We start from the raw sequence: 24,276 nt of genomic DNA on the forward strand, positions 1-24,276 counted from the left end.
AGTTTTTGTAGTTTCTTCAACTACCAACATAGTTCCAAAATTCCCCCTCCATCTTCAGATAATGTTCACCCGGAACCGTAGAGACTCGACACCTCTGTCCACTGTGCCACAAACCAAAATGTGACAAGATTCAGCATTCCTATCCTGTTGCAGCTAATCACTTGAAGGAGGGCAAAGGACGAGGATAATAACTATAAAGATGCGGACAAAAGTCGGCAAAAAGAATGAATGCACAAATTATGAAGCCTCCTCTCCAAAAAGGAAAAAAAAAAAAATTATTCTTTGATTTAAGATTTTGATGATTTATTTATTTTTTTTTTTTTGTACAAATGGAACAGCCCTGTCATTTTTTCCTCAGATTTCCCCAGGAATTGCTAAGGATGCTAATTGGATTTAATCAAAAGTTTTAGTTATCCTTGAAAGTTTTTTTTATATATATAATAAAAAATGGCACCAGAAGTAATTTTCTTATGCAAAAAAAAAAAACAAAAAAAAACTTGTGAACACTGGAAAAACTGAACTAAAGAACAAAAAAGAAACCAATGTTTTTGAGACATGTGAGTAATAATTTTCTTTTCTCACTATTTTTTTCATTATATGCCCAAATAATGGTGATAATATTTGAAGCATAAATTAGAACTATGAAAATGAACTGTGAAATTTGACTAATTTTTATATTGTGATGGTAGCCATCTTGAATTTATAAGATTGATCATCTGTTCCTGGAAAATTTGTCATTTTCACATGCAAATATTAGTCAATTGCTTAGTTTATTGTGCATATTTTTGCTCTTGTATCTTATATTGCTAATATAATCATAAAAAAATATAATCAGTTTTGCATGAAAATAAACTGCAAATTTTATCTGGGTGGTGGTGGTGGAGGCATTTTAGGTACATAGTCCACGGTCCTGAAAATTGCAAAATACAAAGTATCAAGTAGTTTGTAAGATGTCCTCCTTCAAAACTACTTGTTTACATGTCTTTTCAAATGACAGCATTTGTAATTCTTTGTGGAATCATTCAAAGCATGCATTGGAAGATCTCATTGGTGATTCTTCTGTTGTTCTCTATTGCCTCTCACATTCTTATCTCTACACATTATTTTTATCCATGAAAAATAATATGAAGTCAATAGGTACTTGTTTTCATAATCTTCAGCGCCGGCATGAACAGCTACTTTTACCTATGGCACATAATTTATGGACCAAAAAGTGTAAAAAAAAATCCATTATTTTATATAAATAAAATAACAAAAAAAGCAAATTGAATTTACTGTTTATTTCAAAAATTTAAAAGAAAAAAAAAATTCCACATTGTTACATTTTTTTTGTTTGCACAGTGAATATGGCAAAGAAAAAAAAAGCACAAAGCCATAAACACTCTGCAAAACACTGAAGATTTTATTTTTGTTACAATTTTTTTTTGTGACATTTTTGCAGGAAAGGAGAAAAGTTTTTAAAATGCTTTTGTTTTAAAGAAACATTTTTTTTTGACAGAAATAGAATTACATTTTGCCCATTGTGCAATGATGGCCTGAATCCGTAGTGAATAATAATTAAAAATATGTTCAGTTTTTCTGATAATAGCAAAAATGAAATAATCTGAGGCTGACAAGCAGTTGACTAAGGGATAGGGATGAAGGAAGTTGATTACAATGATTTGGTAATCTTCATTTCAAGAAAAACAAAAAAATATGAAAAAAAAAACATAGAAATCATGGTTCATTACTATTAAACTCTGAATACCTATTAGATGATGATAATATTACTTTATTATTAAAATATAAATTATGACAAATGTCATTATTAGAATATAATTGTCAGGCAATAATCATCACCCACTTCCGGGCCAGATTTTTAAGAACTGGTCTGGAAATGAGTGACCATTATCGACTGATTATCTAAAAGTGATCATATTACATTAAATTATGTGGATGTGATCACCACGCTTAAATATCTATATATATTTTTTTATATCGTCTGCTTTTTATGTTGTTTAAATGTATTTGCTTAAACACAGAACTTCATTTTTATTTCTTAGGAGAATTACCTCCAATAATATTAACTATAGTTTTAAATGGAAGCTTACGAATCATTTTATTTTATTTTTTTTCCGTTTCGTGAAAGATTAAAGTTTAGTTAGAATTGACAATAACTTTTATTTAAAATTAAGAATGTCTACATTGTCAAACTGTTGATTTTGTTTTTTAATAATTATAATGAGGATAATAATAATAATAATAATAATGTGTTTGGAAAGTGTTTAAAAGAATACTGGAAGGTTTAGTAAGGATTTTAGTGCATAAGTCGTTTGTTTGACAGCTTCAATAATTATTACTATTTTTTTTTTTTATTGAATGCTGTTAGCTGCTTGTTTTTTTATTTATTTTTATTTTTCTGTTGTGAAAAAAAAAGAAAAAAGACCAATTCGTGACAATATATATAAAAAAAAAAAAAAATGGAGCCTATTTGCACTCGACTCCACAGAAAGTTACATTCCCTTTACTCATTACCGAGGAAGAGAAAAAGAGGATGAAAAATCGTTCGAAATGAGACTTAAAAATTTTTATTTTTTTCTTTGTATCATTGAGCAATTAAAGAATTGTTTTTTAATTTGTAAATATTTTTATCATACAAAGTTACTTGACCAATATTCAATGTTTTTAATGTTATCTTTTACAACACAAAGACTAATTAGAGAAAAGAAAGTGAAAATAGTTGTTTTTACAATGACTTTAAAAAGTAAAAAAAAAATATAATTTGAAATAATACTGGACAACAAGAACTTTTACACTCACTTTAAATTTTTGTTGCTTGTACACATTAGTTATGTTTTAAACTAACACATTCCAGGTGAAAACATTATTACATATGTGTTATGTTAAAATTAGTGTAAATTTAAAAAATTCAGTAAAATGATTCAGTAGACGATGTGCTATATATATTTTTAACAAAAATCATCCATGTTCGAACATTTTGTGAGTAAAAATGGCAAACTGTATTTATAATCAAGGGATAAAATATAAAACTCAAATTATATTTTTTACTTGTAAACATTTTTGTACTGGATAATATTTTCATAATTTTTGATGAAATTTAAACTAATTTCAACATGACACATGAATACGTAATGTTTTCACCTGAAATCCATTGTTTTAAAACCCCACTGATTTGCAAGCAGCAGATTTTTTCTGTTCAATTTAGTATTATGAAGAGAAACACATTTTTAAGAGGGGGGGGGTGTAAAAAAAAAATGGCATTTTGTTATTCATTTAAAAATAATAATCAGTAATCATTAACAAGGAGAAACTAGTTAAAACAAAATATAATTCTTTTTTCATTCCTACATTAAAAGATGTGTCCCAAGTTGTCAGCACCTTACAGTAAGACGAGTATTGTTACCTCTTTATTATCATGGAAAAGGCAGTTAACCATTAATATGTATTACAATATGGAGTTGAATGTCCTATTCAGTTACAAAATCTTCATACTTTTTAAAGACACATTGTTTTGCAAATGGCTGCTACAAGTCATATATTTGAGATCATTTATGTTGATAACTTCCTCTATGGTTATTTGTCAGCATGGCTTCCATTTTGGTGCTCCTTTTCCCCAAATGTATTTTAAGAAAATACCTACACTAAACTAAGCTACATTTTATGATGGTAAGCCCAAATTTATTTCAATTTATTTCACATTTTTGCCTACACATCGCTGTCAGGGGAAGCAACTCTCCTCTTCCTCTGACTCTTGCATTCTACCCATTATTTTCACATTTAATTTTGATATTTAATTAAACATTTTTCTTTTAAAAAATACTACAAATGGGATGAATTTGATAATCATTTGCCCCAACATTGTTTTTTTTTCGAAAATTTTCCCCTCTAAATTCTGTGCTTCAGGCAACAGCCCTCTCACACTGCTGGACACACTTCCAGGTAAGACTTGATCTCTCCTCATTTGAAAATTGCTTTAAGAGGAGGAATTTCTCTTTAACTATTACTCATTATTATCAAGTAAAACGAAAATTCACGTATGTATGTGAATGATTATGGAAGTGTGTGTGTGTGTGTACATATATATATATATATATATATATATATATATATATATATATATAATCTCTTTTAATGCTCTATTCTAATATTGATCATGCACTATCATATAAGGAATTTCTGATATTCTTGAAGACTACCTTGTAGGATATCCTTGAAAATTATAAATTTATATATGTATAATTTCTCTTGTTTGCATATCTATATATCTATAAAAGTGAACGTGTCTGTGTACATTTCCCTACGCAATAACTCTGTCAATTTTTAGTCTACAGACTCTAAATTTGATATACGGGGTACTAAGATTTGGGAAAATCCATGTGATCGGCTTTCGGACAGAAATTTGGCTGTTAATGGGGTCAAAGTTCAACGATTTGATCTTTGAGAACTTTACCAAACTCCTCCGACAATTTTGGGTCTAAACACTTGAAATTTTAGATATAGGTTCTTTGGACATGGATCTAACTTAATAACTTGATTTGAGCCCAAAACAATAAATATTAAGGGGTCAAAGTTAAAAGAAAATTGACCGTTTTTTTTTTTGTTTTGCTCAGCAGGTATATATATATATATATATATATATATATATATATATTTTAATTGTCCATAATTTTGATTCTCAAACACTTGCAATTTCCATTAATTACCAAGTCCCTATTTACTTGCCTCCTGTTTTTACATGCACAGAGCAATGATAAAAAATATTAGATATTGACCCTGTTGCCACCTTTATTTTGACGGTGAATGCTATCTTTTCAATCATATATATATATATATATATATATATATATATAATTTCTTTCAAGATACCATATTATTTACTCATTTTCAGAAAAAATTTTTTCTCTTTTATTGGTCACAGCATTGCGTACAATTGTTTCAGCCCCCAGTGTTGATGTATAAAGATATAATTGTTCATCAAATTAACTTGCACAAGCTTGGGCTTCATCAGCAGCACATCGGATATACCAACATTTCAAAAGTTTTCAATTTTGAAAAATTGCTTTTTCTAATGTGCTGATGAAGCTCAAGCTTGTGGAAGTTATACTCTGAACAATTATATCTTTATATGCCAAATATGTGGGCCAAATATACACAATATAACAGAAAAACTTTCCGAAAATGAGTGTATCATTATTAACGTGGTATCCTGAAAGAAAAATATTTATAGCTCTAGTCTTGTACTATTGAGCTATCTAAATGAGAACGTTATTCATTCATATGTAATTACTATCTGAAGTAGTTAAATTTGGATTCAAGCAGTAATTACCGCTTGCTAATGGTTGCATAAGCATGAAATACTAATGTTTAAAAGTATAAAACATTTTTAATACTTTTAAACATTATATATAAAGTTGTCCTCTTTTGTCAATGATATGACTGTGCATACACCAAGATTTACAGAAAAGTTCAATTTTTCAAATTTTTATTTGAAAGCTAAAAAAATATAAGTAAAAAGAAAATCATTAACACCAAAATTGAAAGAAGAAAAATTCACACTTCAAGTTTATATTATTTGACAATTTCAGAGACCAATGAAGTCAAGTTTCACTTCCCTTATCCAAAATGTTTTTTTATATAAATTTTATGGTTCTTCTTCGTTATTGTAATGAAATTGGAACATTGAAATATTGAATTTCAAGTGAAACTAATGGTATCTACTAAACTATCATGTCACAGTAATGAACATATGAAAAAAAAATTCTGAAAAATAAGGTAGAAAATTATTAATGAAAATAATTTTCGAAAACAATTAGCAAAAATTAAGTTTTTCAAAAGAAACCAGTAACAAAAGGGAAGTTAATATTTTCTGAAAACTGAAAATTTTTAGCCAATTTAGCAAAAAAAAACAAAAAAAAAACAAAAAAACTTAATTTTTTGCTTATTATCTTTGAAGACTTTTCATTAATAATTAATTTTCTATCATATCGTTTTGTGTAATTTTTGGATATTTTCATTACTGTGTCATAACAATTCAGGAGATACTATAAGGTTTCACTTGAAATTTAATATTTCCTTTTTCAAATTTCACTATAATAACAAAGAACCAATTTCATTTGGTTCTTTTAAGTTCTTATATATTATATACAAACTTTTTTTTTTTTTCAAATTCTTTATATAAAAATTAGTTTAGAGTTAGAAAAAGATTCAAGGTTTTCCAAAGTATTTTTAAAAGAGGGTGGGGGTGTAAAAAGTATAAATTTTAAGGGTTATTTTAGTGCATCTGTTTATCATTAGTAAATTTATAAATGGAAAAGAGGTGGGGAGATAAGGGGAGATAACTCTTGGTCTTTTAATTCGAGATATTTCAATTTTGTATTTAATAGCAGATTGAATTAAAAAAAAATTTTTTTAGCTCTGATAAATCAGTATTAGCCGCAGATATTCCAGTTTTATGTTTTGCGCTCCGAAGGAAAAAATATACAAATCACTGTTCAATTTGAATGTAAGTAAAGAATAAAATCAATGTATTCTTTATATTTATTTTTGTTTTGTTTTTGTAATCTTGCATACATTTTTATATAATTCTGAATCTTGCTTTTTTTTTTTTTTTTTTTTAAAGCATTGAAAACTGTTGACAGAGAGACCAATGTGATAAACTTGTGTAGAAAATTAGTCAAAAAGTTTATTACGACAAAAAGATTTTAATATGATCTTGTTTTGATTTCCCAGTAGAATTTTAAAAACAGAAAATGTTGATTATCCAAAATTTACTAGAAATTCAGACATGGCAAAGAAGGGGTGGGGAGTAGTAATAAATTACAAACAAATTCATTAATCTATTCATTATGTATGTATATATATACTTTTTATAATGCACTGCTTCACCAGGAACACTTTCTTTACCAATATCCGCGTACAATTCTTATGGTTATTTTCATCTATGTTTGAAGAATAAATTGGATAACTTTTATTCCAATTGATACAATAAATATATATATATATGTATATATATATATACAAACATTATTAGCTACGTATATGCATTTTGAAAAGTTCACATAAAAAAATTTTGAAGTTAGATTTTTTCGCTGCAATCTATAATTTGTTTGATGACTTGCATAATTGCCACAATGTATGTATATATGATATGATGTATATATATATATATATATATATATAATGTGAATCTGAATCTGTTAAGGATAAAGCAATTTTTATCGGAAATCTTCAGTGGGAGAGATCTCAATGCATAACAGAGCATAAAAATTAAAAGAAAAAAAAAAATCAGCAAACTTAGCCCGATCACATAAATTTATGTCAACCCGACAGGGCCTTATCAAATAAAAAGAGCTAGTTATAGCTTAGCATCTAACTGGAGTCATTGAACAAATTTACAAAATTTTTATATCTTCTTATAAATTTTCCTACTGTCTGTCTGTGTTTGTGTGTGTGTGTGTGTGTGACCTGGTTTATCTCAGCCTACAGGCAACCCACCCAGGCAAGTTAGGTACCGAAATGGAGCTTATGACCCAGCGGATGTTTTGGTGATATTTATATCCATGTTTGGTGTATGGAAATTCAAAAGAAATGATTTACTAGACAACCTTTTATTTACTGGATATTTTTCCAGTACAAGGACCCAAGTTTGCCCAGCATGCGTGTGTATGTATGAATACACACACACATACACACACACTATTTTGTAACTTATTTTGAATTGACACTTTTTCATTCGTTTATTAATAAACAAAAATGGGACTGCTATAGGAATAAAAATCTTCATGTATGGAAGCCACCAAGTACCTTCATTTTAAAGCCATGATGTAATTTTTTTCTCAAAGTGATTTAAAATGAGTTTCTAATAAAAAACAAACAAACAAAAGAACTTGTTCTTTGTGAGAATCAGTCGCATTAGTGGAAATAACATAGACATAAGATGTAACTTATCTCACTCATGTGCTTTTTTTAATCGAAAAAAAATCACATTTTTCACTTGAAATCAACAGTGATGAAAAAAAACTTAAAGATATTTTACCCTCAGTGTTAAATTAAATTTCTACTTTGGTTGATTGTTTTATTTTAGGGCATATCAATCTTTTTGGGGCTATTTAATGTCGAATCCAGTAATATTTTGGGAAAAAAAAGTTTTATATTTCAGAATTCATTTATCTTTGAATATTTATTCATGGTGTTCGATGTGGTTGTTTTGTAAAGGAAAATTATTGTTTTTGTCTTTGAATTTGCAAGGATAAAGGGAGGAAAAAAATGTTTGGTGCATTTTAGGTCAGGAAGCCTATATCTTCAGACAGCCTGATCGAGTAGCACCAGATTTTTTGTTTTAAAAATAAACAAATCCAATTTCATCCAAACCTAATAAAGCAGTTGTCGACAATAGTAGCATGAATGATTTTTTTTTTCTTTTCTTATTCATTACTTTGCTTCTGGGTTAGTTTGGCAGTAGAAATCAAATTGACTCTTCCCACCTTACTCTCATTCTGCCCCCCCCCAAAAAAAACTCTTAAAATCATTTTTTTTTTTCTTTTTTTAAGAGAAAGTGAAGTTAGAAGCAAAATTTGCTTTATCAATTAAAAAAAAAAAAATCTTATCCGATTTTAAGGCAATATGAAAGTGAGGGTAGGGACAGAAATCACCTTAAAAGTGAAGATGAAAAAAAAAAAAAAGAAAAGGCACACTGGTAGTGAAATGAATAAGGGGTATGTTACAAAGTCACTACAGGTTAAAAAGAGGTATGGGTACATGCTTAAAAGTAATATATATATATACACAGAAAGAGAGAGCCTGATTATCCCCACTCCAAGAATGAAACAAATTTGTGTAGCTAACTTACCATAAGCATATTTTCATATTACTCGTAAACTCTACTCACACACTAAGAACTGTTGAAGTAAATACTGAGAATAGAAATACGTAATGTTATGTGTATGTACATCAAATAATAAAAACAATTACAAGATGGAAATAGATAAAAACAATGTACTTGTTTCTCATTTGCATATCTGAGCAATGCATATGTCATTAGCACACAAAACCTGTCACCCTCGGAGCTAAAAGCATACAAAAATGTGTAAGTAAACTTAAAAATAAAAAACGTTCTTTCTTTCTTGGATGTTACAAACGATTTGTGTATGATATTCAGTTGTGCCATAGAGAGTTTATTTTTATAAAAGCCAGTGTCAAAAATTGAAAAAAAAACCAAAACCTTTTATTAAATTAGATAAAAATGAAAGGTTCAGCAGTATTATTAGTATTGTTAATCGTTGCTGTAGAAATGATAGGTGTAACCTCCCTTGAAAAAAAAAGTGTGAAGGGAAGATGGTTAGTTGTTTTGGAATTAGAAAAAAAAATTATAGTGTCAAGATATTATGAATTGTAAGAAGACAAAAGAATCTTACAACATATTGGAATAAAATTTTATTTTAATCTTAACTCTTGAAAAATTCCTAGTTTGGTATAAGTAATTTGTAAGAATTATGGACATTCAAAGAAACTATCCAAGTTGTTAGTATTCATTCATATCTAATGAATTCAGATACTTGTCACAAGACACTTAAAAAAAAACAAACAAAAAAAACTTGCTTCTAAACTATTAGGACAAAATTTCGGAAAGTGTAATACTGAATTTCATATGAAAACAATGATATCTATGTATTCCTCGTATTTGTACAAAAATTACGAAAATCGACAAGGTAGAAAATTATTTATTAAAGGGGGGGGGGGGAATTGAAAACGATTGTAAGACACAGGAAAGTTCAAAAGGGAGGTAATTTTCCGTTTCGATTTAAACAAGATGGCTCCAATTTTTCATTTAACATAATTACATTTTTTTTTTAATTCAGTAATATTCAGGTAATTTTGACTGCATAATTTGCAAGCTACCATTGTAATTAGAATTGACAAAAAATCATTAAAGACCATTGTTTTTATCTGAAAACTGTTTATCAAATGGAAAATTTCGTCCCAATTGGGTAGAAGCGCCAAAACGTTTAGTGTTTAATTCTATTTATATCAAACTAGTGTCACCCTTAAAATTGCCTACTTCCCCAATCAAAGTCAGTTGAATGCATCTGTTCTTAGTTCATTAAATAAACAAAAAAAGATGTTTCTTTACTTTTCATGGAAAATACAGAAAGACTATTCCTGTTCTTGTTCATGCAAATATTTACATTTCTTACAGCTAAGTATTGCACATCTGTTTAATAGTAACAAGTTCCAGTATTGTTGAAAGACAGAATATTTTAAAGTTTATTATCATAGTTTAATTGTTTGTTTAGCAATTATTAGAGAATAATGACCATCCACGAAAAGCCTAATTTAAATCTTTCAGTTTTTTATTTAATTTATATATCTTCTTTAAAATCAGATTAAATAATCAGAGCATTTAATCTAGTATTATATGTAAATCTGAGTTAATCAATGTTTGTTTCTCTAAATCTTTCATAGTTCTGGGATTGAGGTATTTTTAAAAACATTTTAATTCTAATAAACCATAATTTCTCATTAACTGAACAAGTCCTCCATCTCTCGCTTAAGCATTTATGTATCTCTTTCGCCCTCACTTACTCTAACCATTCTCTGGTAGTTTTTAATGTTTCGACGAAGATTGTGAGAAAGATATACTCTTTTCAGTTAATTTACATAGTGTGTTCATTTACATATGTAAATTAGCTTGAAAGTTAAAGAATAAAAATAAAGATATTCTCAAGAGATCAAATAACTTCCATGTTACCACCAAAACGATTAACTGTTATTGAAATCAATGATACAAAATATCTTGAAATACTGTATAGTACAGACAAAAAGACCCAGACAGTGATTTGAATGACTAATTTGCATACTTATTTTTTAAAGAGTTTATAATAAATTAATATTTGGTGTTATTCTTTTATAATTTTATTGTCCTATGTTTGGCATAGATGCAACACTTACATAATACAGGCTAAAATATTCATTAGTACTGTGATTAAGTTATATTAATAAAGATTCTATTTTAATTCTAATTAGTCATAATTTGTAATTACCCAAACAAATCACCCATCTATCAGCTGTCTATGTATTTTTCTCACCTTCTCTCACTCTGTATTGATTCAACCATTCTCTAATAGTTAAAAACTTGGAGTCGTTGGGTGACCTTTTGGACATTTGGAAAAAAAATAAAAAAATGGCACTTCTTTTTTTTTAGCATTCAATTATTTTGCCATCTAACTGACAATGAATTTGTACATACCATATACATTTTTAATGAATTGTTGTGCAACTGAGCATTTCACACAATTATTATTAGCAAGCTTGTATCTTTGAGGCTTTACAAATATAATGAATTTGATCCTCAATGAGTCATACTCTTCTGTTGCAGCATAAACATTGACTAACGTTATTAACAAAGGCAAAAATCTATATTAATTTATCAAAGTAGTGTAGATATGAAAATAAAATAGTGAAAACAAAAATTCATAATACTAGGTAATTATTTATTCAAACCTTTTTAATATTTATCCAAATTAAAGGAAACCTTGTGTAAACCCCATTTCAGTTTTACGGCTGAACTATTTCCATCTCTGGTTCCGGTTTACAATATTTTCAATTTTTGAAGGACGTTCTTTGGTCCCTTTCTTTTTGAAAAAGAGATGATAATCTTGAAATATTAAAGACCTCCACCATCCCAGTTATATAAAACAGTAAGTTCATGTTTACTGATTTGTATTGTGATTTTGTAAAAAATGGATATACAAAGATAAAAATAACTAAAACAAATAAGACCGTCTTTCGTTTGTCCTTTTGTCACATCAATACAACAGCTATTTACCAGCAATGTTTCAAGCAAACTACTATTCTCTTTTATGAAAATTATGTCTATTCTGATAATAGCCTTTCTTTTTTTTTTTTTAATAGATTATGAACATTGCCAGTCAAAAATACATATTAATATAACAATGTTTCAAATTAACTTTCTCTGCGTTTATAAGGTGATAGATAGTAACAGTATATTAATATTGAAATAACAAAATTTTCAATATTTCCAGGGTTCTATGGACAAATTTATTTTTTTACTTTTTACAACTAAATATTTTCGTTTACTAGCCAAATAGAAAAGTTATTAGCTAACCCACATGATCTTTGGTATATGACATCTTTCGGTATTTTCATAGGTTATTATATAAAGATTAATTTTTTATCTTGATCACTTTATTATACATGATGAGAAATGTGATGTAGTTAAATACCAAATCTTTATTTATAATAAGACTATCAAGGAGACTCGACGTTACCCAGATTAAATGACGATCAGTGAATGTTTCCAGACTTCCAATGCTTTTATTGTTACTGAAATCAATGAAACTGCCCATTTTTTAATCAAATTGATTGATTGCCTGCTCTAATTGGTGATCCACTGTGATTCACCAGGAGTAAGCTTTAAACCTCCCCACAGTGACTTAATTCGCAATACATTGCACCGTAGAGAACCTAAATTTTATTAAATTATTCTTATATAATGACTTTAATTAAAGTTTTAACCATCATAGTTCAATTGTGCTCTCAACAGAAACATTCACTTCGAATGTGCTCCTGTCTTATCAAAGAACCTACTGTTGATTTTATATACCGGGCTCTTCTGCTTGTGCTGTGATTACTTTTCAAATGTCATCCTCATTTATAATCAAATTCCACCCAATTTACATCATTAAGGATTACTTCACTACCACCTTACATTCATTAACCCTTATCCTCGAGTAGCCTTCGGGCCTTGATAAATGGTGACTCCCAAGTAAAAAACAAAAGAAATATAGTTGTGATGTTAGGCTATGCAAGAGTGTTAACTATGATCAAAATCGGACTGCTCCTTCTTTAATCGGATTTTTTGATTATCAATTTTTCGATATTTATCAAAAGGATTCTGCAGTTTCGGAGTCCTCCATAGGGACAAACTCGGACACACACGCACACACACAAAGTGCCTTTTATATATAAGTAGATAGTAGAGCTAGAAAATAACTTAAGTGATATAAAACAGTTCCAGTTGAGATAAGTAAGTTTTAAAAAACATTAACGATGAAAGGTAATTATTAAAATAAAAAAATACTGCAAAAGACAGGTTTAATTTTAAGTATGCCATGAATAAATTAATAAAAACTATTTTAAAAATCTGTATAAAATGACCTTGGGAGGGAGGGAATAGTGTTTTGTTTGTGCAATGCTTTTTATTCCATAGATTCCTTCATCCAGCAAAAATACAGGGGCACAGAATATATGTACACTTATATAAAGAAGAGCAGATTAATGAGATGTAGAAGTTAAATGTTACGTCAGTGTGGTCCCATAGCTTTATGTACACATGCTGTGATGGTTTGAAATTATATTTACAATCGAATGTGACTGATTTAAGTTGAAGAAGATAGTGGAGTGCAGATATAGAACAAAATAGTTGACTTGATTTCTTAGTCAGAAAATAAATTATGAAGGACAAATACTGTCGCCAGTTTGAATCTATCGACTGGTGTTAATCGTGACACCCTGCACTGAATATTCCCGAAAGGATGAAGCATTAGTGTCTGTAGGTATTTAATAATTATTATAGTAAATAATTATATATATATGTCATGGTATTTAATGTCATTATATATTTCTGACAATGTTATGTACAATGCTGATTTATGGTGGATGCTTGTGTTTACGTAGGTAATACTATTTATTAAGTGAAAGAACTAGTTTATTTACAGGGCTGGACAGGCAGAATATTCACAAACAGAAAAATGAGACCCATAACGCATTTTTGATTTAGCTGTTCAAATTTCACTTTTGATATACACAGTCTTATTGAGCAAGTAGTAAAAGCCCCAGAAGTTAAAAGTGGTCTTTTATGTTGGCACAAGTTAAAATCTTGTGTAATCTGATGATCACATATATGATCGTGCTACAATAAAACAATACAAGATGAGTACTTGACATAAATCTGAGTTCTGGATTTGTGCATGTGTGTGATACCATCACATAGTGTAGAAAGATGGCGCCCCCCCCCTCTCCCCTCCACCTCAACAAACGTTGTCTGTCACTAGCTGTCTGGTCGCGTCAGTTCCCAACGATTTTCTTCTCAGCCTGATCTACTCTAGCTTTTATTCGACCCAAACTTGACACTGTCCTCAGCTGTCGCAAACCCAGTGTCTGTAAGTAAACTGTCCCTAACTGTCACAGAACAGCCCGTAAATGAACTCTAAACATATTGACCTTCATTGTCCCAATCACTGGCACACCTTGATTAACAATCCTATTTTAGCTTTCTTTTGTGTGCCTTGATCAACAACCTTTTATACCTTCTGTTGATAAACCTATTTCCTTTTGTGATTTTTTTTTCTATTTACTTTCTAACACTGGGGGTGGGGGGGCACCTGTATGGATCTCATTTTTTTCTTTTTGTGAATTTTCTTTGCATCTTTTATCCTGTTGATAAATCAGCACGTTTACACAAACCTGCATGAAAAAACAACCGTATATACACAACATGCATGTGTATGTATGTATATATGTATGGAAGACAAATATTCACCATTTTTAATATTTGAACCACTATATTCTGCTCGACCTTTGGATGTTCATCCGTTACTCAATTCTTATCCATTCCTCTAGAAATCCAGGATGACTGGAAGCAATGCTGAGATAAGCGGAGAGCACATACAGCACTTGGTATTTCTAAATAGTCATCCATTTTAGTACTGACCAGGCTCCCCGATGGTAAACTTTGGTGATCTAACAAGAACTGGTATATGAATGATTACACTCTATTCAAAGTTGAGTCTCTTTCTTCTTTTGGAAGTATTTTTTTTTTAACGTGCAATTAAAAAAAAAAAATTTTTTTTTTTTTTTTTTTTTTTTTTTAAGGAAGACATGTCTTACATAAAAATTGAACAATTTGGAAATTTTATAACATTCTTTATTAAAGAATGTTATAATTACAAAGGATAAAAGAAAAATTAAATCAATTATTCTGATTTTATTTTTTTTGTTAACAGTAAATATTTATTTATTAAAGAGCCAATTTAAGCAGTTTCGTTTGATCTAACAAAAAAAATTTTTTTTTTTTCAAATTCATTTAGAAAGAATTATCTGTTCTGACCTGATTTTATTTTGGTTTTTAACTTGTTTGCATATTTTCAAACTTATACAGAAAAAGAAATAACTTTAATTTGAAAGTAGACAACCATTATTATAATCTTCAATATAAAAATGTAAATTATCCTCTTGCTGATTTTAAGTGTTAAATGTTAAAATATACCATATTATCAGTCTTCTGGGTCAAACTAAGTTATTTTTTAAATAAATTATAATGAAGTACATTAAGTTGCCATTATCAAGGTACAACAATTGACAAGTCAGAAGCAGAGTTTGATTTGTCAGCGTAAATGCTATTTGGGTCTTACTTTGAAAATTTACAGGATAAATTTCACATTTTTGTTCAGGTAAATTGATTCAAATTTTAAAGCAACCTTATTTAGTATTGGCTTTGAAGCCATAAAAATATATTTCTATAGAACAATCAGATTTTTATGCATTTTGTATCTATTCTGTTACTATCTAAATCTTTTTTTTTTAATCACAAAAATGACTGTACGATAAAACAGAACACTAATTTGAAGTATATTTTTAATTGCATCACGGAGCATTATGTTGTATAAGTAACACTCATTCTTCAGGAATTAATTTACTGTGTTAGAATAGAAACAAATTTATCAAGTGTTTTATCTTTTTATTTTCTCTTTTACAGATTTATAGACTGCAATCAAACTGCTATACTATTTATGCTATTTGCAAACAAATATGCTTCAAGATAACCACACATTGTTTGCTAAACAAATTAATGACTTGTAGTAAATATATTCTAATAATGGTGAAAAGAATTTGGCTTTGGAGAAAAGAGATTTTGAAGAAATGTTCACATCCTTTGAGGAGGTAGCAACGGTTCTTTTATACCTCTTAATTACAATGTAAATTCGGTATTTTATTTGTATAGAAAGGCTTAAAATCTTCAAGGAAAAGTTCTAGCAATTATTTTTTTTAACATACTTTAGTTTGTTAGTAAGTTTTTTGAAATTATTTTAAATTTAAATTCAAAGCAGAAATGAAAGACCCAAAAGAAAAGAAGTTAAACCAAAAAAAAAAAAATAAATAAATGAATAAAATAATAATTAACTAGTATTAGAAAAAATTATTTAACAAATTTGAATAAGGTTCTGGTTGCATTTAATTTCTGCCTGGACTTTTCTCATTTTGTCCAGGGAAACTGTTTCTACTCTCCAGTGGTTACCTATATGCCACTGGCACCTTTTAAAGTTTATACCATACAATTAACATTATCATGAAAATAGAATTTTTCTTAATAATTGAATTAACACTATAAAATTTCACACCATGCAATATATTAAAATTTAGAAGTAGAGGATGAACATATAAAATATTTTTCTTTGGATCAATTCAGTATATTAACATTTAAAGGTAGGAATGGGTGAGATAATAGAACACTTTTTATTAATAACAGTCTTGTTATATATATATATAGTGTGTGTGTGTTGCACCTACACACTGGTTGCTAACCATTGAGATTCAGGTTTTGAATCACTGTAACCACTCTTATCTTGAAGAGATAAAACAGATGTCCATGAATTATATAAGTATGCTCCCCTATGGGTAGAGGAAAATGGTTTTCACTTAGTGTAAAAGCAATATTCTTTTGTAAAAAAGGAATCGGGTCTTTTTGGTTATCAGTATTGTAATAGCAGACACCAAATATAAATTAAAAGATGGTCACATACTTATTTTGAATGAGAAATTTTAAAACTTTGAAGTGGTGGAAATAAGGATAAAATCATTTCCTTTTTTTGTTGTTGTAAATCATATTTCACTAAAAATAGCTTCATTCAAGGTAGAAAGTCTGGTCTATGAATTTTTTTTTGACATGAAGACTAGGAAAAAAAATGTTTTTTTTTAATCACGGACTGGACTTCATACCCTGACAAAGCTTTTTTTTAGAGAAATATTGAATTTAAAACAACAAAAAAGTAAATAAAATGATTTTATCATTATTTCCAACACTTCAAGGTTTAAAAATTTCTCATTTTGAGAACTAAAATACAGATTATTTAAAAACTATTACATATTCCAGAGACATATCATGGTTTTATTGACATGGGTAAACCTTTACTGTCTAGAAAAGGCCCTTACAATCCATCTCAAATCTTTGGCGACTTACGAAATGAACACAGTTCGAAACTATATGTCTGTGACATGTAGCATAAAGTTTTTGAATAAGTTAATTTGTATGCATGTGTGTGTATATATACACACACACGTGTGTGTGTACATATATAAGTTTATACTTAATCATTAATAAAATTTAGTGATAATCAATATACATACAGAAAAATATTTTTTTTGTTCCTATTAATGTATAACCTTGCACCAGATTAATTTTGTTTAAATATAGTTTAAAATATTAAGTCATGCAAAAGTTAAAAGAACTAAACGATCAATGATTGGAATAAAATGTAGGTATACCTCGAAACCCAGTAGGAGAAATTAGGAGGGGTGGGTGGGTGAGAAACATTGTACATATGATAAATGTTTGCACAAAAAAAGTGCAGTTTAGATTTAAAGTAAAACAATTACTTCAAAATATTTTATTTTTATATTTAAAAAAAAAATCTTTTAAGTAAACAAGGGTTGCTTATTCATTTCGATTCAATATTTATCAATATCCATTCACTTAATTGCATAGACAAGAGAATAATTTGCAATTACCCCATATTTCGACATGGATAAGTTAATCACAAACCAGACAGTAAAAGTAAACAGCTAATATTTAAAATATGTATATATTTAAACAAAAAAAAACAAAAATGGAAAGATTTTTCAGTTCATTGTTTAAGAATTAAAAATGCAGTGTGTGTGTGTGTGTGTGTGTATATATATATATATATATATATATGGGCAGCATTTTTTCTCTTATGCAGGTTTTGTTGAACAGCAGGGATAATTCCTATTTGTTGTTTCTCTTGCAATCTGGTTTTTTTTTCCATTTAGCGGGCCAATTTTCAAATGTTTTGTGAACATTAAATTCACTAAACACAATGTTTTCATTTATCACTCGCCTGAAGACGACTCATGGAAGTCAAAAACGTTCACGACTATGGCAAATTTCTTTTTATGCTCAAACAGAACAGTTGAACATTAACCAGCCAAATGGAAAAAAAAATGGATTACAAGAGAAACAAACAGGAATTATTCCTGCTATTCAACGAAACGTGTGTGTGTGTATATATATATATATAATTTATCATCCTCCCTTTTAAATTGTATATGATATAATATATATATATATATATATATATATTTTACTTCTCTCTTAAATCTGATTTGATGCCATTATTTGTTTTTTTGTTTTTTTTTTGTCTGTTTAAATAATTTTTGTATTTATTTACAGGATCTTCAAATAAAATCCCTGTAGTTAAAGCAGTCGTACAGATAGATACATTCTTTTTTTTTCTTTTTTTTTTTTTTTTACAATTAAAATATATATGTACAGTGAGATTTTTATTTGTATCCAATTTAACATCTAAGAAAATATCATTTGCCCCCCAAATTTTATACAAAATCCAAATATTTCCTCTTCCGTTGACATTTTAATTTCATGTACATTGAATAACTTGAATGACAGTTTCAAAATATATGGTCTTCTGTTCAACAAAAAAAAATGCATGTAAAGTCTCTTAGAATAATTAAAAATAAATTTAAAGTGTCAGGTGGTTATGCTTAATTCCTGTATTAACAAAGGCGAACATGAAAAAATAAACAAACAAAAAAAAACTCCAATAGCAGCATTGTTTAAAAATGATTTGCAATTATCTTTAATAAGATCATTGTGCTTGATCAATTTTAATATGTTCAATTGCAGTTGGTATATATATTTTCTTAGCTAACTTGCTGAAATTGTTGAAAGAAATTTAAATTGATTTTATCAAAATAAAAAAATGTCAAATATATTCACAATAATTTAAAGTACTAATGCCTTAAGTATTGCTGTATAAGGTTTTAATGCGTGAACAGTTTCAATTTCTAAATAAGGTCGGTTTCTCCCTCTTTCTTTCAAATTTTGATACGATTTGAAGGTAACTACATGCATTTTTTTCTGTATGTATGCCTTTAAATATACACGGATAAGTAAAAAAAAAAAAAAAGAAAAAGTTAAATAAGGTCATTTTAAAATGCTTATTTTTAGACTAGATCTGTTTAAACAAGTTTGGTTGAATAACATAGACTAGTTTTATCCATTTTTAATCTTTTTAAACATTTTCTGATGTCTTTTTAGATCAAAATTGAAGTTTTTGAATATATTGAAGGTTATTCTAAACGAACTTCAGAATCTTTTTATTAAGAATTGTTCTTCATTAAAAAGACTTAAGTATAGCTAAAAAAAGATGGAAGTTTCTATTTTTTTACTTAAACCTTATGTAATTATAACGAAATGAGCATAAAGATATGCATGTCTTATTTTAAATAAGAATTTAAAAGACTGAATATTAAAAAAAAACCCAAAAAACTGATCCATGAATTGTATTTTCTTAAAATCTTGTGAGAATTTTATTGGAATTTTAAGTTACAGGAAAATCCTTCATATTAAAACATGAACATTCTTATCAAAATAATGTAGAATCGTCTTCTGACTGCAAACATCACTTACATTTTTTGGATAGAAACTATCGAAAAACCATATATATATATATATTAAAATTATCAGAAATTTCTAATATACTCTTGAGGCATATATTCCATCAATTATAGTTTGAATTTAAGTAAATATTAAGTTCAATAAAAGTGAATTTTGAACTTCAAAGCCTGTATAAGTTACCATATCAAAAGCCAAAAGAGGGAATCAATGCTGAAAAGTTTAGTGATATTTTGCTGTTCAATGAAACATGTAAAATGTAATATAATGAAAATTTAGTCATTTGCCTAAAAAAAAAAAAAAAAAAAATCTGACTGAATATATTCCATCTTCTGCTTGATAGTTAATGGTATGTGTGTGTGTGTGTTTTGTGAGTCATTCAATAATACTTGTATTGTTTTTCAATTAATGAACCATTCAAATAAGAACCATAGCATTTCCAAGCATGTGTATTAGGGTGTAGGTGGAATCTAACTTCCATGCAAGTTTGTAGGAATTAGTAATTAAACTACATGCATGAATTTGTTAGAAATTTTTTTTTAAAAACGCTATTTTATTTTAAACAAATGAATCGTTTTGCTTTTAGAATAGGATTTTATTAATCTTTTATAGTGTGGATAAACATTTTCACTTTATTTTTAAATACTGAAGCCAAAATGGGTTGGCAACAGACAGGAAAAAAAATCTGAAAAAAAAAAAAAAAAAAAAATTTCTTTCTAGTAACTGATCCAGAGCCACTGCATGTATTTATTATAAATATAATTTTTTTTTTTTTTACAAGTAGAAAAACTATTAGCACCTTTTTTTTTTCTTTTTTTTTTGGTCAATGTTTTTTTTTTGTTTTTTTTTTTGCATCCACACGCCTTTCTAAAAGGCTCTGTAAATGTATACCGTTTAAGTTTGAAATAGAATTTTCATTATTTAAATGTGCAGATCAAATAGACATATTTATGAGCCCAAACTCTCGGTCCGTTGCACTTATCTTTGAAAAAGAATTTTAATCCATAAACATGCAGATTGAATGGATTCATCCATTGTTGTTCTTTTCTGTATTTAAGAACCTAAAAAATCTTATTTTTTCTTTATTCATTTTCCAAAAACACAGGTTTAGATAAAGTCTTCATTTTTCCCTCTCAATGAAATCAAGAATTGTTTTACCAATTACAATTTTTTAAAAAGTTCTTCTGGGCCTTCCTTTATTAAGGCTATTTTTTTTTTTTTTTTTTTTAAATAAATGTTCAACACAGCAGAACGTCACTCACAATTGATTTTTCAGGTATATTGAATGTCCACTCCCCCACCCCAAATTCTTTAATGTGGCATTATTGCTCACAAAAGACCCCCCCCCCCCATTCACAGTAGCGGAGAATGGTTTTAGCCAAAGTTGAACAAATTATTGGAAACCTTCAGTGTGTTTGTGCAGGTTAATCTCAACTCTTAGAATTTTAAAATTTAAGGAGAATATCTAATTATAAAGAATAATTTAATTAATAAAGGACTATAAATGATCTAGTATGGACTAACCTCTGCTAGTCATCCTATTTTTAGTCAAGTTTGGCCTTTTCCAAGGCTTACGGTATATATTGATAGTTATTACATAAGTATTATTAAGAAAAATATCACTATATCAAATTAATGCTTTATTTATTTTTTAAATCCTTGATAGAAAAGTTAATTTATTATCTGAGAGAGAAAAAAAAAAATCTTTTGGTTACTTATTGGTTATAAAACATCGCAGAAGTCTGTTTTTAATAATAATAAAAAAATGTTAGTAATTTCAAAGGGAGGTAATCTACGCTTGCAGCAGGTTTATTAAGGGGGAGACAACTCCAAACTTGGTTTTAATCATGCAAACACAAAAAATGTCGATAAAGAGACATGTGGGAAGCACACAGGTAATCAAGATGAATATGTTTTATGGATTTAATGGGTAGTAAATCATCTTTTTTAAAATTAATGAGACATCAATAAAATTAATACAACTGGAAGGGTAGTATGATTAACAAAAATGGCGTGTATATATATAATAAATGTACATAAATATACCTTCACACATAATTTTCCTTTTTTTAATCTATCGATAAACTATATGATATCTTAAAATCTCCCATTCTGTTTTTGGACGGAAGTTTTTTGTTTATTTTTGTTTCCTGTAAAGATATGATGAAACTTAATTACTGGAATACATATGTATATAAAGTGTAATTTATAAGTTTTTATTGTTTATATAATAAACAAGTTCAGTGGTGAACAACAATGAGTTTGAGTGACACCTGATGGATTATATTACGTCTCAAATGCTGGCATAGAAAGTAATGTATGCAGGATTAATCTATTGCACAATCTGGTTTGTTAACCTAATTATCTCCCTTAGAATGATCTAGTGTTAAATTCGAAATATAGATGGAGCTGTAAGTATTAACAGTTCTAACAAATACACACATTAAAAAGAAAAATGGTTTTCCTTTTTAATGTTACAAATTTGTAGAATCATTCGTTTTTGTTTCAACTCTGGGTGAGAAAAGAAAATAAGGGAGATAAATTATTTTTTTCTCTCTTCATTTTTGCCCCCTTCCGCAAACTGTGAGTAACTTTAGTCAGATAAAAATTGATAATTTTCGGCGAATTTTTGGAAAAAATCCTGAAGGCCATTTCTTGAGCAATGCCAGAGTTCTGCTGTGATTCCGTAGTCAGCTAGTGCTACTAACATGCACTACACATGCGCCGGCCCGGCCGGTGCACAAAGAGGCAACCTGAAAAACAAAAAAAAAAAAAACAAAATTAAATGTTTAGCAAGTTTTGTACATGTGATATAAAAAGAAAATATTGAAAATTTAATTAAAAGTAAAGCAATATGAGTGAACGAATTGTTGTTCGATACAATTTAATCAATCTTGTTGACCATTATCAGTGGAAGGCATCTTGCTTTGATAAGTGGTGACCATTCAGTAAAATAAAAAAAAAAAAAAATGTACAAACGTTGACCAAGCTGAACATGTCAATTTTTTCTTGTCTTTTTTTTGATTTAGATAAACATGGCAACTTCACTACATAAGAGTAGTATATGTTCTGCTCTCAGTCAAAAGATGAGAAATCCTTCTCAATTAGGACAATATTTATTTGTCTCATACAGAGTGCACTATTTGGGAGAACTGAATATCTACCAAATGAAAAATCGTCTTTATGTCTAATTGGAGGAGAAATAAATAGAAAATTTGTGATAATAGTGTGGAGAGTAATAGTAATAAGCACATACGGTTGACATGTGCCCGCTGTAGAGAAGCATTGGTACTGAAATTTGGGAACCCTTCCAATACAAAAATAATACTTATGCAAATTTAGACACTGTTGAGAGTACAAGATGGCAGCATAAAAACACATTTTTTTGTTTGTTTTTTAGATGTCTCGTATGAGTTTCTTTTCAGTTGGGAGAGAAAGAGGACAATAAAGAAGAGTACTACTATTGTTTTAGTGAATAAGTAAAGAAATTGTGAAAAGAGAAACTTTTGAGCCGATCAAGTATGAGGAAGGAGACATTAAGAGTTAGTGAGGAGTTTTGACCTTTTTTTCCTTGCTTTCAATTTATCTTTTCCTTATAAAACATTGGCTTGTAAAAATGCGTTGCTTATGGGTGGCTTAACACCTATCCAACTTTTAATCACAAAAACATTTTTTAGATTTGTTTCTTTTTAGTTAGGGGAAATGATAAAATATTTAAATGCAAAAGTGCTTCCCCTTAAGTTAATGTGAGCAAAGGAGTTTTTTTTTTTTTTTTTTTTTTTTTAAATAAAAAGTATTTTCAGTAAATTTAAAAGAATAAGGAAAGTAAAAGGATACATTATTTCACATTTACACGTTTTTTTTTTTTTTTTAATCTTTATATAAATAAAGTTTAGCATGTGTGTATATATGTTTATATATTTGTACTATTAAACTAATTAACTTGTATATAACTTATAAGTGTTTATTAACTTTTCTTGTACTTTAATTAACTAATAAACTAATTATTACAAATTTTGGAACACAGCAACTACCAGGAATTTAATTTTAGGATAAATAAGGGATTGAAGCCCTTCATGAAAATTTAGATAACTTTGATTTTTGTAATATTTTAATAATAGGTAATAAATGTTCGCCAATTTTCAGTTTTTCAGTATTTTAAAGGTTTTTAGAGGGCAAAACCTCCAATTTGAAAATTCAAATATTTCAGATTTAATGAAATTTGATAAGTAATTCGACATCAAGAAAACTTCTTGGAATTTCGATTTTAGACATTTTCTGAAATCAAAATCATGTACTTCATTCTTGACATCAATATCATATGTTGATTTCAATCTTTGTAAGTTTGGCATAAAAGTTGTACAAAACTGTTCTGCTCGAGGTGGAGTAGGAGGAAATTAATTTTAATTAATTTCCTCCTAGTTCACCTGAGGCAGGTATTCTAGTATATTTGTAAAAATTAAAAATGTATTGCTAAAAATTTTAACATTTTTGAACACTAAAAAATAGTCTGTTTTTATTTAGAAAATTAAGAAATTAGTTGAACA

General features: G+C 28.2%; 1 protein-coding gene across 8 annotated transcripts in view; it reads right to left on the reverse strand.

The window, feature by feature from the left end:
* Positions 1-1,265: 1,265 nt before the first annotated feature.
* The window catches only part of LOC145265262 (kelch-like protein 5), an 879,607-nt gene continuing 856,596 nt past the window's right edge, over positions 1,266-24,276 (reverse strand). For all 8 annotated transcript variants that reach the window (XM_080121126.1, XM_080121076.1, XM_080121443.1 and 5 more), the window contains one exon: positions 1,266-22,482. In XM_080121126.1, coding sequence (XP_079977252.1) covers positions 22,420-22,482 — 63 coding nt within the window. In that variant the 3' untranslated portion in view covers positions 1,266-22,419. The remainder of the gene's footprint in view (positions 22,483-24,276) is intronic.

This window comes from Euprymna scolopes, chromosome 1 (assembly GCF_053919585.1).
Source record: "Euprymna scolopes isolate OS-2025 chromosome 1, ASM5391958v1, whole genome shotgun sequence".
NCBI classification, from domain to species: Eukaryota; Metazoa; Mollusca; class Cephalopoda; order Sepiida; family Sepiolidae; genus Euprymna; species Euprymna scolopes.